The sequence below is a fragment of the Mastomys coucha genome, unplaced genomic scaffold (assembly GCF_008632895.1).
Source record: "Mastomys coucha isolate ucsf_1 unplaced genomic scaffold, UCSF_Mcou_1 pScaffold14, whole genome shotgun sequence".
Lineage (NCBI taxonomy): Eukaryota > Metazoa > Chordata > Mammalia > Rodentia > Muridae > Mastomys > Mastomys coucha.
This window is the reverse complement of record NW_022196896.1, coordinates 75999044-76013332: the sequence shown is the minus strand read 5'-3', so window position 1 is coordinate 76013332 and position 14289 is coordinate 75999044. Positions and strand designations below refer to the sequence as shown.

At 38.1% G+C, this 14289-nt stretch overlaps 1 protein-coding gene across 1 annotated transcript in view; it reads left to right on the top strand.

Annotated features, from left to right (window-relative positions):
• Tmeff2 (transmembrane protein with EGF like and two follistatin like domains 2) overlaps window positions 1-14289 on the top strand; it is a 246191-nt gene that overhangs the window by 130672 nt on the left and 101230 nt on the right. The window contains exon 5 of the mRNA XM_031367444.1: window positions 5848-5944. Within this exon, the coding sequence (XP_031223304.1) occupies window positions 5848-5944 (97 nt within the window). The remainder of the gene's footprint in view (window positions 1-5847; window positions 5945-14289) is intronic.

Below are 14289 nucleotides of genomic sequence, written 5' to 3'. Positions count from 1 at the left end.
AAAAAAAAATTAAAATTAAAATCAATTCTTAAAGAAAGACTTTTAAACAAATTGAAAGAAAGAGATTAGATATACAAAATTTGAAACAAAGCAAAAGGAATCAGGTTATCGAAATAGAAAAGTCGGGTGACTCATGACTGGAGAGTCTTACTACATCCCAGAGACATCTCAGAAGATTAGTCAGAACACAAAGAAAAGGAAGCAACCTTACAGTCACCAAGATGGATTTCAGCGTTCTTTTCTCAATAGCAGATACAATAGAAACCAAGACCACCACATTTATACAGACACTGAATAACACTGTCAGGCATCAATACTACTTAGCATCAATAAGAAATTATTCCCCACAAGAACAACATACGTTTTCTAAGAAGCAACTTGTAATTTCTAAGGTGCTACATAGACCTTGTCTTGAGCTATAAAACAATATTTAATAAATTTGAAAATATTAACTGTTTCTATCCTTAACAAAATAAAGTATTGAATTGAATTAATAAACCAAAAATGAAACAATGCATCTTTAAAGGTGCTTAAATATTTGAACACTTAGAAACAAAATAGTAAGTAATCTATGTGTTAGAGAAGAAACTTCTCTATAAAATGCATGCGTAAAAATATATATTTCAAAAGAAATACAAAGATATCAAGATGTGTAGGGTGCAGATAATGCAACTTTTGTTGGGAAATTAGCCTTCAGTACCTCTCTTAGAAAATAAGGTGTTAATGAATTTGAAACATAATGAACTACATCTTAAGAATGTACCACAAGGAAAGAATAGAAGTAAAAGCAGAACACATTAAAATAGGAAAATTAAGTTCTGTCATGCAAAAAAAAGTCAAATTTATAACAGAAGCCACTCCAGCATGTCTATACTGGAGAATAGCAAGCAGTGGGCCAGGCGTCCTCTTTCTACACATCTGGCTATCTTCAGTGTAGATGATGAGCACTCCTAAACCAAGCATGCAGAACACAAGAAAAGAAAATTAGAGCTACAACAAAGCATAACAGGTACAGAAATACTGAACATAATAGAAAATGAAATCCAGTAACATATTAAGAAGTCACTATACTAAATCAGGCTTGATTTTTTCCCAAGAGTGTAAGGTTAGTTTAACATGTGAAAATTAATGCATCTTGTCACATTTACAGATCAAGAGAAAAATCACACTTGGGGGGGAGAAAGATTCTCAGTCTTCACATGAAACACAAAACTCAGTTTGAGGTAGATCACAAACCTGAGCTTAAAACTAAACCTTACCATTTATAAAAGGAGAGAGGTATAACGTTTGAGTAGAAGTCTTTCTAGACGTGACATAAAAATAAAAGTCATAAAAGGAAAATGTTGGTTTCATCTAAATAAGCACTTCTGCTCAAGTTTAAGGAAGGAAAAAAAAAACTACAAGATGTATCTGAGCAAACGTTCATACCCAAAATATATTAACACATCCTCAAATTTGAGAACAAAAGTAAGACACCATCAGCCACAATATTTTACTTTGTAACAGTAAAACTGCTACTGTGAAATAGTTCATGAGAATTAGAAACATATTATAAAGTGCTGTTCATAGGAATGCTGGGGCCTGGGGACATGGCTCAGCAAGTAAAACTTACCTTCTGGGCAAGCATGAGGACCTGAGTTCTAATACCCAAAACCCACATGGCAGCACAGTCATCGGTATCACAGTGCTTCTGTGGAGATAAGAAGTGGAGACAGGAGAATGTCTGGATGCTCACCAGCCAGCAATTCTGGGCCAAACAGTAGAAAAAAACCAAACAAATACAAAGGAATCCTGACTAAACACAGAATACAAAGACCAAAACCTCAGGTTCTTTGACCACTTGCATAGGCAGCCATAGTACAGTGCACACCTGCATTCACACACAGAGGTATACACATAGGCAAACATCATGTAGAAACACAAATAATAGCTAAAACTGGTTATAAATGCTTTTTTCAATAAATACCAAATTATAATTTTTACCTTTTTCCTCTCTTCTATTCTATCTTCCTCCCAATGTACCCCAGTGTGTGTGTTTGTGTGTGTGTGTGTAGATCAAACTCATAGACTCATACATACTAATCATATAGTCTACCACTGAGCTCTAGAGCTACGCTGATGCCCAGTAATACATACCAGTTAATAGCTCCAAATGTCCAGCTGTCCTCCAACAGGAGAATGGAGAGATAAGCTGTCACATAGTATTTAAACTAATCTTAAGCTTCTAAGAATGACTACTACTGCTACGCTCCAACTACCTGACTCTGAATATCATGATTGAAAGGTCAACCCAGAGATGGTATGTTGTCTCTTTTAACTAACATGACATTATGGAACAGTTAAAATTAGACAGCAGTGACAAAGAATGTCCCCACCTGCAAAGATGCCCCACCTGCCCACATACAAACAAGGTAGTGGCAGGAAGTATGGGCACAGGGAAAGGAACATAAGGAAACTTACTAAGATAGTAGTAGATGGCTCACTATGTCTCCATATTATTCTTCAAACTCAAAAAGTTGCCTTTAGATCTGAGTGTGTTGCTAAATGTCAATTTCTGCTAGGTTCTCAACAAAATGAATACTGAAAAACTGTTTGACTATTCCCTCCCCCAGGTTAAGAGCACTATAAATAGAGGTGTGACAGTGAGGTAGGCAGAGAACAGGGCTCTGGATCCATGTCAGTGCATAGGACTAGTGAAACACCTGATTGGAGCCAGAACAAAGTGAAGATGAAGGAATGCAGCTGCCCTTAGGAGAAGCTATGAGGGCAGGGAGATTAAAAGTGGTAGATCCAATCAGTCCTTATACTTCTCCATTTACAAACTTCCTTAAATGGGATATGTAGGATTCCAGTCTAGAATAGTGTATCAAATGCCTGGTGTCTTCAGGAGCTAAACCTCTCTTGTCCCTTGAATCCTCTTCAACCACTTGTAAAAACACATTTCTATTAAATAAAATGATGTAGTGGTTCTACTGTACAACTCAAAACGAAGAGTTTAAAATATAAATGCACAGTGAAGGTAAAACTTAGGGGAAAATTTGGTGTTGTTCCCATGCAATCATTATGTGGATACAAGCAATTAAGTACTTATCCTTTCCATATTGTTTCTAGCAATGGAGGAAAAAGGCACAAAAAGAAACAGTCCTGTGTAGTGCACATTTACTGAGCTTATAACAGGTGCTAAATCAGCGGTTTGCCAGCTTGTATGTCTGTGACCTTTATTAAGAATTACAGTTCATATCTCAGCCTCTATGTAAGTACATATGTATGACTAGAACATTGTTATATAATACAGCTTATTCTTGCTAAGTAAGACATACTGATGTTCTCTAGTCTAGTGTAGACTGTTACAATAGCTACAGAAATGTTAGTTCTGGCTCACTTACTTTCGCTGCCCACTAATGGCTTGTGCATTGTGTTTTGAAATGATGCATGGTGCTGCTCTTTCTCCTCAAAGTGTGTTCTGTAGAACAGCTTCCCCAGCATTGTGGGCTATAAGAAATGAACAGCATGAAGCTGCTCTTCACACCTATTGAATAAGAAAGACTCTGTATTTTAACAGCACCTCTAGATGCCCCTGTGCATTTCTGATACTGGATGATGGAGGTGCTTGGGGCTGCCAATTTCTTCTGGGTGTCGCATCAGATAGAATCTAACTCAGCGGTCCAGCTTTAGGGCTTTGTTTTTGCTGTTTAACTGTTAGATAGGAACTATTGACTTTCCGTTCTCTTGTGGCTGACTTTACGTATTCTCATTTTATTTGCCATGTATTTAGTGTTAGGACACTGCTATATCTTATTCTAAATTACTCCTCCTTGTGAGAAAAAATGCCAACCATAGCTTTTCTACCCAAAATTCCCTTTCCATGGATTATAGTGTAGCTGCAGGTAAGAGTGCCATGGCCAGTCTTGCTGAGTTAGCAAAATTTGTCCCTCCATCTCTTCCAGTAGGTACCTAAGCCAAGGTCTCAGCTGTTGAAGACAGTGGTCCTGCTCCTAAGTGCTTTCTCCCATCATTAGGCACCTTCCCTTCACTGTGGTATGTTTCCTGAGTGGAAGTTGTAGCCTGGGAGTTGCTAATCCTGCTAACACTAAAAGGATCACTCCCATTAGCAGCTTCTGTGTTGCATTAATAATAAGAAAGTAATAAAGATACCAGCCTCCGCTCTCATTCTCCCCTGAGGTAAGGCCTCAGCTTCCCTCCAATCCCCATGGTCCACTCTAATGGCCTTGCTGTACTAGAGTGATAGAGTAGATTTATGTAACTATTGTCTTTTTTATCAGAGTTAAAATCCTTCTTCCCCAGAAGCTCAGAGGGAAGTTTTTCCCTAAACCTTGTATGTTAAAAGCAGTAGCATCAATACTTTTGCCATGAAAGTGAGCCATTTAATTCATAACTTAAACACAAGTTAAGACTACTTGGCACAGCAAAAATAGAAAGATAGCATTGGAACGTAGCACCTCGCACAAGAAAAGCATGATTAACTTAGAGTCCATTCCCAGACTTCCTTGACAGAGCCATAAAATAGAACTCTCCCACAGGCATTCTGGGCCCTTTGCGTTTGATTATTCATGAAATCATTTCTCTTCACAGCAATAAACTAAAATCAAGGAAGATAGTTACTTTTGTAAATACTAAAAAATTATTAACCAGCAAAGAAGAAATGAAGAGAAAATGAGGAGAGATGATAATATAGCAAAGGAAATTTGGATGTAAGGGGCTAAGAGTGTTAGTCAATTATTTCTTCATAAAATGTTCCTGAGATCCATGGAGGAGTTATGCCACCTTTCTGTTGAAATCACGTGGTCTCTTTAAAAATCGTTTGGTGTCTGGATACTGTGGGAAAGTGTATATTGTGTCCATGAAAACTGACTGAATTTGTAGTAATCAGATTGTTATATTGTTTCATTTTTAAGTAAAGCTGATTTTTTTTCAACTGTCCTGTTCTCACTGAGGACACAGTAGTCCATTACTTCAGAGGTGTTACTCATCTTTGAAGTCAAATCAGTAGAATGTTTTTTTCTTTCTTTCTTACCTCATTTTGTGCTGATCTGATGATACTAATTTGTGATTTGTTTGCATTTTGCCAATTTCATATTTATGCTGTCAAGCAAAAGGACCAATATCAATCAGCATACACACACACACACACAAAATAAGACTTAAATTGAAAAATTATTTTTTAAATATATATGATCAACATGATTTCTTTATAAGTACATAACAGGTAAAGGGAGAAATAAAAGCATCAAATAAGACTATTCACCTAATATTTTAAAGATTGAAATCCTTTGAATGAAAAATGTGAACTTTAGGAATAAGAAAACCCTAAATAAGCAGGCGATAGTGACCCCTTGAATCCCAGCACTCAAGAGGCAAGGCAGGTGTATCTCTGAGGCTGAGCCCCATCTAGTCTACAGAGTGAGTTTCAGGACAGCCAGGACTACTGAGAGAAACACTGTCTTGGAAAACCAAAAACAGAAAATGAAAAAAAAAATGCCAACTATTTTTCATAAATATTTCCAGAGACCAGTGTAAATCCCTTTTAATGAAACAACTCTCATATTTATTAGCCAAGCAGTTTTCAAAATCACTGTATGCACTCTTGTTTGTGGCTGTGCCACATATATAAGGGCAGAAGCATTGACTCTGTTCCCATGAGTACCACAGTGTTGTTGATGTATCTTTAAAAGTGAGGAAGAAAGGCGAGAAATGTGCCGTTTTCGTGGAGTCCAGTACCAAGCAAACCCATCTGGAAGCAGAAACTGTGACAGGGAATTCTCCCAGCACTGTTGTTACTGTGTGCACCTGTCTGCATGCCCTTCATGTATGATTTCTGTCCCACAGTCCATGAAGGCTCTGGAGAGACCAGTCAGAAGGAGACATCCACCTGTGACATTTGCCAGTTTGGCGCCGAGTGTGATGAAGATGCTGAGGATGTCTGGTAAGAGGCTGCCTTGGTTCCTCAAAATGATGTCAGTGATTAAGGGTGTTGTTACTGTTGTTGTTGTTGTTGTTGTTATTGTTGTTCATTAGCTACTCTTTCAAACATCATGTTGTTAGAATTTCTATTTTCTTCTAACTTCCCAAGGCAGTAAGGAGTAAGTGCTGTAGCTTCCGGAGCCAGGTTGGGAGGTGGGTCAGTCAAGGAGATGCTTGCAAAGGAAACAGAACTATCAGTGAGGACCCCAAAATGGTCAGTCTTACTGGACAGAAAGGGAAATCATATTTATTAGAATGTCTCTTTTAAAAATTCCATCAAGAAACAACAGATAACTCCTAAGTTTGTTTAGTTTGGAATAGCAAAAATACCACAGAGTGGGTATCTGAAAATAGCAGAAATTTATGTCAAGCGCAATTGAGCCTAGAAAGTCCAACATCAGCTCTGAAGAAGACTTAGCATCTGCTGAGGGTCTGCCTCCTAAAAACAGCACTTGCCTCATAAGGGTGAGATACAAGGAGCAAGGGACCTCTATGGTCTTCTTTTATAGAAGGATGAATTAGTTAATTAATTAGTAAGTAAATAAGTAATGAGGCGTCTATATACATGACATAATCACCTTCCCCAAACCATCTCACTAATACAGTTCAATGTATAGAATTTAAACATATGTATTAAGAGTGTCCAAACCACAGAAATTGCTAACAGGAGTTCTAGGATTGTGAGTCTGAATAACTGCAGATTTAAAAGGGGACACATTTGCATGCACACGGACAAGCTGAAAAGACACTTCAGCCAAGACAAAAACCATAACAAACACTAACCAAAACATCTCTAGGCTGCTCTCCTGCATCAGGTTTTCCTTTCCTCTACAGAATATTCCATTTCTCTTATAAAGTTAGCAAACAAATGATAATTTGCATTACTTTGAATAGGTGTCAAATATTTAGCTTTCTATATCATCTGCTATATTGGTCCTGGTCTGATCATTTAACAAAGTTCATAGAGTTAGGTCACAGACACTTGGCGTGTCTGGATATTGAAAAAACATTCAGTCTTTTCCTTTCACTCCCCTTCTCTCCCTACCCACTACCACCAAATCTTCCCTCTCCTCCTCCTCCTTCTCCTCCTCCTCCTCCTCCTCCTCCTCCTCCTCCTCCTCCTCTCCCTCCTCATACTCCTCTTCCTCATATTCCTCCTCATACTCCTCCTACTAGTACTTTTCTGCCTCTTCCTCCTCATCCTCATCCTCATCCTTCTCCTCTCCCTACTCCTCCTTTCCCTCCTCCTCTTTCTTCTTTCTGTCTCTCTATCTTTCTTCCTGTCTCTCTCCATCTCTTTCCTTCCTCTCTCCTCTCCTTTTCTTTCCCTCTTCACCTGTCTCCTACTGTCTCCCTCCCTTTCTTTCTCTCTGTATCTTTCTCTTCTGCCTCCTTCCTTCCCTCTCTCCTCCCCTCTCTTTCCATCTTGCTCCCTCCCTTCTTTCTTTCTCGTTTTTATATCTTTGCTGAAAACAGAAAACCATTCTATTCTTCAGTGTGAAAACTACTTACCAAGAGCTACTAATAGTCATTTTGATGAGCTTCTGGGAAAAGAAAGAATCTCTATAAGGAAAGGGGACACTTTATAAAAACGAATGAAAATGATACATTGGCAGAAGTAAAATACAAGGCACTTATGAGGCATTTTAGTGTAGAATGAGGTAAAGATTCCGTCTGAGTAAACTGGGACATTTACAGGTGAACACTGCCAGGAAACAGACAGACAGAATAACCATCTTTCTATAAAAGTAGACATCAGTAGCCTTTCCAGATTTACCAAACACCTTGGGTTACTGTACAGCTGGAGGTCACATCTGTGATTCATGCACTAGCTGAAGCATCTTGAGGAAATCTGAAGCATATTTTCTTCAGAGCATCCTAGGCATCTTGATGTTGATAAATGTATAGTCCAAAGGGTAAGAGATCATCAGAATTTCCTTTAAGATTCTCTAGACATACAACTTTTAATTTCACCCTAAACTTAATGAGTCAAAATTTCAATGAATTGGAACTTAAATTTAGTATTTTTCTGAAACTTCTTAAATGATTGTGGAAATGCTACTTTAAAAGAAATGACTGCCTAAAAGAAAGATTGACTTCATTTCTACTTTCCCATCAGTCTTCAGGCTGTCAATTGTTTTCCTTTATAAAAAAGAATTGTACATGGCAGGGGATGACTGGAGCATCGCTCAGCCATTGAGAACATGGATTTCTTATGCAGAGACTTTTAAAACAACTTTCTTTCTCAGACTTCTCATCTTTATACTGATCAGTTTTAACCGACACTTAGTTACACTTTCAACATACAGAATTTAAAATATGAACTACATATATATGGTTCAAGGATTTTTGTCCAAGACAACAGAAAGGCTAAGCAGCTGACTATGGGGGCCTAGCATGACAAATGGACTTCAGAAATAGCCTTGTTATGAAAAAGACAGGATGGTCACTGCAGAGCCTCCAAAAATTGGGCATCAAGCAGGAAGATTAATTAGGTACTAAACCAGGTTTACTTAGTGGTCCTGCCATGATGACCAAACCTTGGTGACCAGAGGTAGAAGGAATATAGCCTAAATATGGGTCCTTGTAAGGTCAAAATGAAATCAGTGGGAAGGATGACTGGATACTAGATCAGTTATCTTTTGGCTAGGATAGCTTGTATGTCCCAGCCTAGGGACAAGATCAGTTCCAAAATTCAGAATAAGCTTGAACCTCCAGATGGGGACTAAGTGGCTATAGCTGTGAAGATTAGAGACTGCGGGGGCAGGGAGCCAAGAGCATCATTACACTTCCCAGACTAGAGTGAAAGTTGTTAATGCTGAAAGAGAATGTGTTTAAAACGTCCAAGGTAAGCAATAAAGAGTGGTGCTGACACCAGTACATTGATTTTCATTTACTTAAATACCTTTGTGTGTTAACATATTGTATTTTTTTGACCATGAAGTAGATTGGAAACAGCTGAAGGACATGGGAATAAAGCAATAAATGAAGCTAAATAGGCATGGAATGAGAGAGACTATAAAGAAAGATAGTTAGCACTTGGGGAGTGATCTAAGCTTACTGTTCTATAGAATCCTCATCACAACAGGGGAGCTTTGACACTATTAATTTGGGATGAAACTATGACTGGATCCCTTGCAAACATAAAATTTTTCTTGAGTCATGTGGCAGTAGAGAATACAGCACAATATTTTTCTTTGACATCAGCTAAAACAGAGTTTCGTGCATACAAATTTCGTCTCCCTTGGCTTTATGAAATAATAACTAGGTATAAATAAATACTAATGACAAATGCCAATACACACAAAAGTAGGAAATTTATTCTGATCTTTCCTGGCCTAGGATATGAATGTTTTCATTCTGCTATGGGGTTAAGCCTAGTTCCTCAATGATCTTTCAAAAGGAAGATAAATATTTTCCTTGCATTAAAAAAGCCACCGAACAGTCAGCTGATCTCACTCCAAAGTTAGGGGAGGTTCTGAGTTAAAGACAAAAGCACACGACAAATGAGCAAACAAAATCAAAGGAATGAGAGAAAAGCTGAATACGGGGACAGAAATAAGAGTTAGAAAATGATGCTGATAGGCTGTGACAGTTATCACGTGATACTTAACCCTTGTGCTCTGAGAGAACAGATTGATTATAATCGGGTGGAAGATGAAGTGTCATGGTCTGTGGCTTTATTGTGAGACTATTTTCCTGCCCTATTCTTCTTATGAAAAACATCAAGACTGCAAAAATTAGAAAACGATGTTTCTCCATATGAAAGCCAGACCTTTGCTGAAAAAGTGTTCTCAGCTTTGGGTGTTTACCTCTGTGTAAAAAATGGATCTGACTTTCAAAAAGGGCAGAATTAAAATTGAAGCAAGAGAAACTGTCCACATTTCACGGTAGCCTCTGCTGGGTCAGAGCTATTCTTTATTAAAGACCGACTTGGGGACAGTAGAAACACCGGGATGAAGAAAGGAATGTTTGCGCTTGTTCATGGGAGGAGTTAGTGGAAGGAAAACAGGAAGTACGTAGAAGATTATTCTCTTTACAATGACACTGGAAAAAAAATCAAAACTTATACATCAAAGTGAATCTCAAATACATCCTGCCAAATATAATTTATACAGAAAGAGAATAGCTTCTAAATAAGAAAAAATTGACTCATTGCAAAGTAATAGAACCCCAGCTGATAGCAGTGGGAATAAGAACTTATGATTTCAGCAAATATTTCTGATACTTGGTTCATTTTAGACACTACTTTATATTCCTTTAATTATCGTACCTGATAAATTATCTCAGTGAGTCCAAAGTAGGTCACTAGGAACTCCATGCACTGGGAACTAGTTCTTAGAAGTAATTAGCCTGGAATTTTTTTGTTGGTCCTGTCAGTCAAAAGTAGTTCAGAGCCCAGGGGTTGATACTTGATTTTAATGTATTTTTAAAAACAAGTTGATAGCTGGGCCTGATCATAAGAATGTCTGGGTATGAAATTGGCTGAGTGCCTAATATTTCCAGAGTGTCAGAAGAGATCAAGAACGAGAGCTCAGATGTAAAAGCAGGTGCAGCCACTGACAAACAACATAAGGAAAGAACCTCAATTATTATATGGGGGTGCTTTATGTGACTGCTTTACGTCCCTCATGCTGCTTTAACTTTGCTTTTGTCATGTGTGCTACGTGCCACACAGCTACCGTTGGCAATTTTATGTAGGCTCCAATGCTATTCATTTCTCAGTGTCCACTCATTTGTCTCTGAAAGCACCAACAGTGCTTACCAGTCCTGAAACACTATTCTGCATGGATATAAGATACTGGTGACAGATTGCAATGGTAAGAAATGACAGAGAAACAGCAGCCGCAGCATCCTGAGTTCACAAGAGTGAGAATGCAGTGCTTCTTGTTTTGCTGTTTCACTGAGGTTCTGTAACTGGAGCAGGGTGTACAATCCGGCGTCCCTTTCCTGAGTGTCTCTCACAAAGACATTTTAGTCTGAAGTCTTTGGCATCTTGCTCCTTTGATCTGAGGGGACTCCTCGCCACTAGGAAGACCATGCACTGTTGGCATCACTCCCTCCTTTAATGCATTCTGGACCATGGAGACTCATGAATATTTGAAACAGGGCAATGGCCGTGGATGATCCTTGGCACTGGAGTTTACCATACGTATAAGTAAATTAGACATGAGATCCCGCTGACTTCAGTACATTCTGGTTGTAAATTTGAGGAGGGTAAATTAATACAACTCCAAGTAAACACAGAAAATGGCTACTTTTAAAACTACCCATGGCCAACACTGAATAGATCCACTGCTACAAGCTGAATATTTCTGGGGGAAAATATCAAGTCGGGTTGTGCATAAAATAAAGGAAAGCATGCTTATTAATCATAATTTTGTGAGTCTTCACCTAAGTGGTTCTTTTTGGCTGACTTCCTTTGTGCTCTGGCCTCACAATGGTAAATGCGGTAAAGTCAAATAAGAATTGCTTTCTAACATGTATTTATTCATGTAGACAATGAGAAAAGTCAAACACACACACACAAAAATCATAGTTCCAGGTTAGAAAAGCTACTGTTTTTTGTAGTGTTGTTTAAATGTATCCTGCCACACTGGCCATAATTTTAGCTCAGAGAGTTCACAGGTAGGTAAGGTTATTGTTCGTCTGAGTAGCACCTTCTAGTGCAATGAATACTAGCCAGGATGAAGAAAACTTCCTGGTCAGTGCTACCTTGATTCTTCTAAGTCCTGTGACCAGAAGAGTGTAATACAGTCAGCAGTAGTGTTTAACCACCAACTTCTGGTAGTCACCCAAGAGCAATGTGAGTAAGGTGTATTCATTCATTTGGAGGTTTTTTAGGACACTTCCGACCAAGAAGTTGGGGAAAGTATCTCGTACGTGACATTGGGCTTTTTATTGGACAATCCATGTCTTCTGTAGGGTGTGTATTATCCCAATGTGTGCCTTCTTGTAAAGCAAGTTTCCATACGGCTTTTTCAAAGATCTTTAGTAGTGATTAGCCCTCATCCCCACTCTGAGCCTCCCTCTTTCCCTCTCCCCTCCTAGCCTACTTCCTCATATCTCCCCTTCATGGCACCTGCATTCTACCTTCTGTCCTCCAATACGCTCTTTCCTCCCTACCCCCCACCTCATTAGCTTTCTCCTACTCTCCTGGATTCTATGCACACTAGAGATCCAACATACAAATATAAAGATTTAATGCTGGTGCCACACAAGAGTGAGAACATGTGACATTTGTCTTACTGGGTCGTAGGTGACCTTACTCACTATGTTTTCCAATTCTGTCTACTTGTCAGCAAATTTCAGTTTTCTTTTCACTCAATAATGTGTGCTGTCTCCATGTCCTGGCTATATTGATGACCATGAATGTGAATGCATAGTAGTTGTGTATACACATAGGAATGATATAGCTTGGTCATACTGTGGGTTAATTTCTAGGGTTTTTGGGGAACTGTCACAATGGTTTCTAGAGTGGCTGTCTGAGATTCTCATGGCCTAGGTATCACTCCTCTTCGTTGCTTCTCATTCTGAGGGTAAAATGAATGATTGTCATCTCCAATAGTTGCAAATGTTTCTATTCATATAGAAGGGTAAGGACATGACCTTTCCTTTAGTGTTTCCTGGCCTGGAGTGAGAAATCAGTGAGTGATTTTAAAAAGTACTGCTCCACTCCTGTGACTCCACATGGAAAATGATTATATTTATCAGCAAAGGACAAGCTGCATATAAATGTTTGTTTTATTATTTCTTTTATGCATTTCTATTCTTATTTGTATCAAGAACAATAAGGCCTGCCTCTAAGGTTCACATAATTAAGTAAAACATACAAGTACAATTATTATCATATTAGATCAATATTTCTTGCGCGTAGTTAGTATGGTGGTGTCTACAAATCATCATTTAATACTTTGTGCCAACAAATGCCCTGTGTATGACCCACACATTCTACTGCATGTGTTGCAAGTAGTCTAACTTTTTAACTGATGCTAAAAGATCTGAAGGTCACTTAGGAAGATAGCTTGGTAAAGACAGTTCAAAGCCACTTCAAAGCCTATTGTTGTCCTACCCTCCCAAAGAAAGGAAATTATAGTTTGTGAAGTTACCAAAAATTTTGAAATTGAAACAATATCTAATACCTACCTATTCTCATCCGAAAGGCTTTTTACTTGGGTTTCGGAGTCTTTTGAGATTTTCCCAGGTTCCATATCCAACTCTGCTAGATGTCACAGTGCTTAACAAACTTAATCGCATCTGTGGATCTAGAGAAGAGTGGTGAATTGTAAAACTTCGCATGCACTTACATGTGTTCACAGCATTTATTCCGGCTACATAATACCAATCATACAACTTTTATTATAGCATAACATAAAGAAATTATAAATAACAAAACAAAGGAAGCAAAATTCTAAACACAGAGCATGAGTCCTCCGTTAATTTAACCATTTCCACTCTTCTTGTTAGTGTAAAAAGACTCACTGTAGACTGATCCTGACAATGTGATATTAATTTTAATATCAGTGAAATATAATAATGATGTAATATTGTCTGGATTTTGATAACACACTGAAGAAATCCTCACTTTATTCCTCTTAGAGTTTGGGGGTTGTTGATTTTCTCAGTCTTGAGGATAAAGATAGGCATCTCATTATTTTCTTCAGTAGAGACGGAAGTTTCCCATATGTGTCTCCTGGGTGCTAAGACACTATCCTAAATATTTAGATTTATGGAGCTTTTTAACTTACACACCACTCTTATGAATTTCAATACACCAATAATTCTTACTTCATTTTTTTTTTAAGAAAAAGAAACTATAGCTCACACAGAGAGGAAAATAAAACTTGCCAAAACCCCCAAACAGGAGGAAAACCTTGATTCGAGCCAGCAAGAATGACTTGCAGAGATATCTTGGTGTTCACTGCTGCTCAAAATTTCTCAGTACTGTCTTCGGTGATAAAAATGAGTATATACATGACTATATCCACAGATATATACCATGAATACCTCCATTTGTGTCATGTACTTAGCGTAGTGTTTCATGCTTTGTGATGAAATGTAGTAACAAATTTTATGCATCTCTAACAATAAAAGCCACCAGTTAACATACCTATAATGACCATGCTACACTGAAGTTAAAGGTTCATCCACATTATTTCTTCTCGTTTTTCCTCAACATTGTGGAATTTACACCTGTTTGATTTTTTTGGTAAGGGTATTACATTTTTATGGAAAGCCAGTGTCTTCAGTAAAGCTGTATGTGTGTGTTTAGATGGGGTTGCTAGCTTGAAAGTGTAGAAAGACATG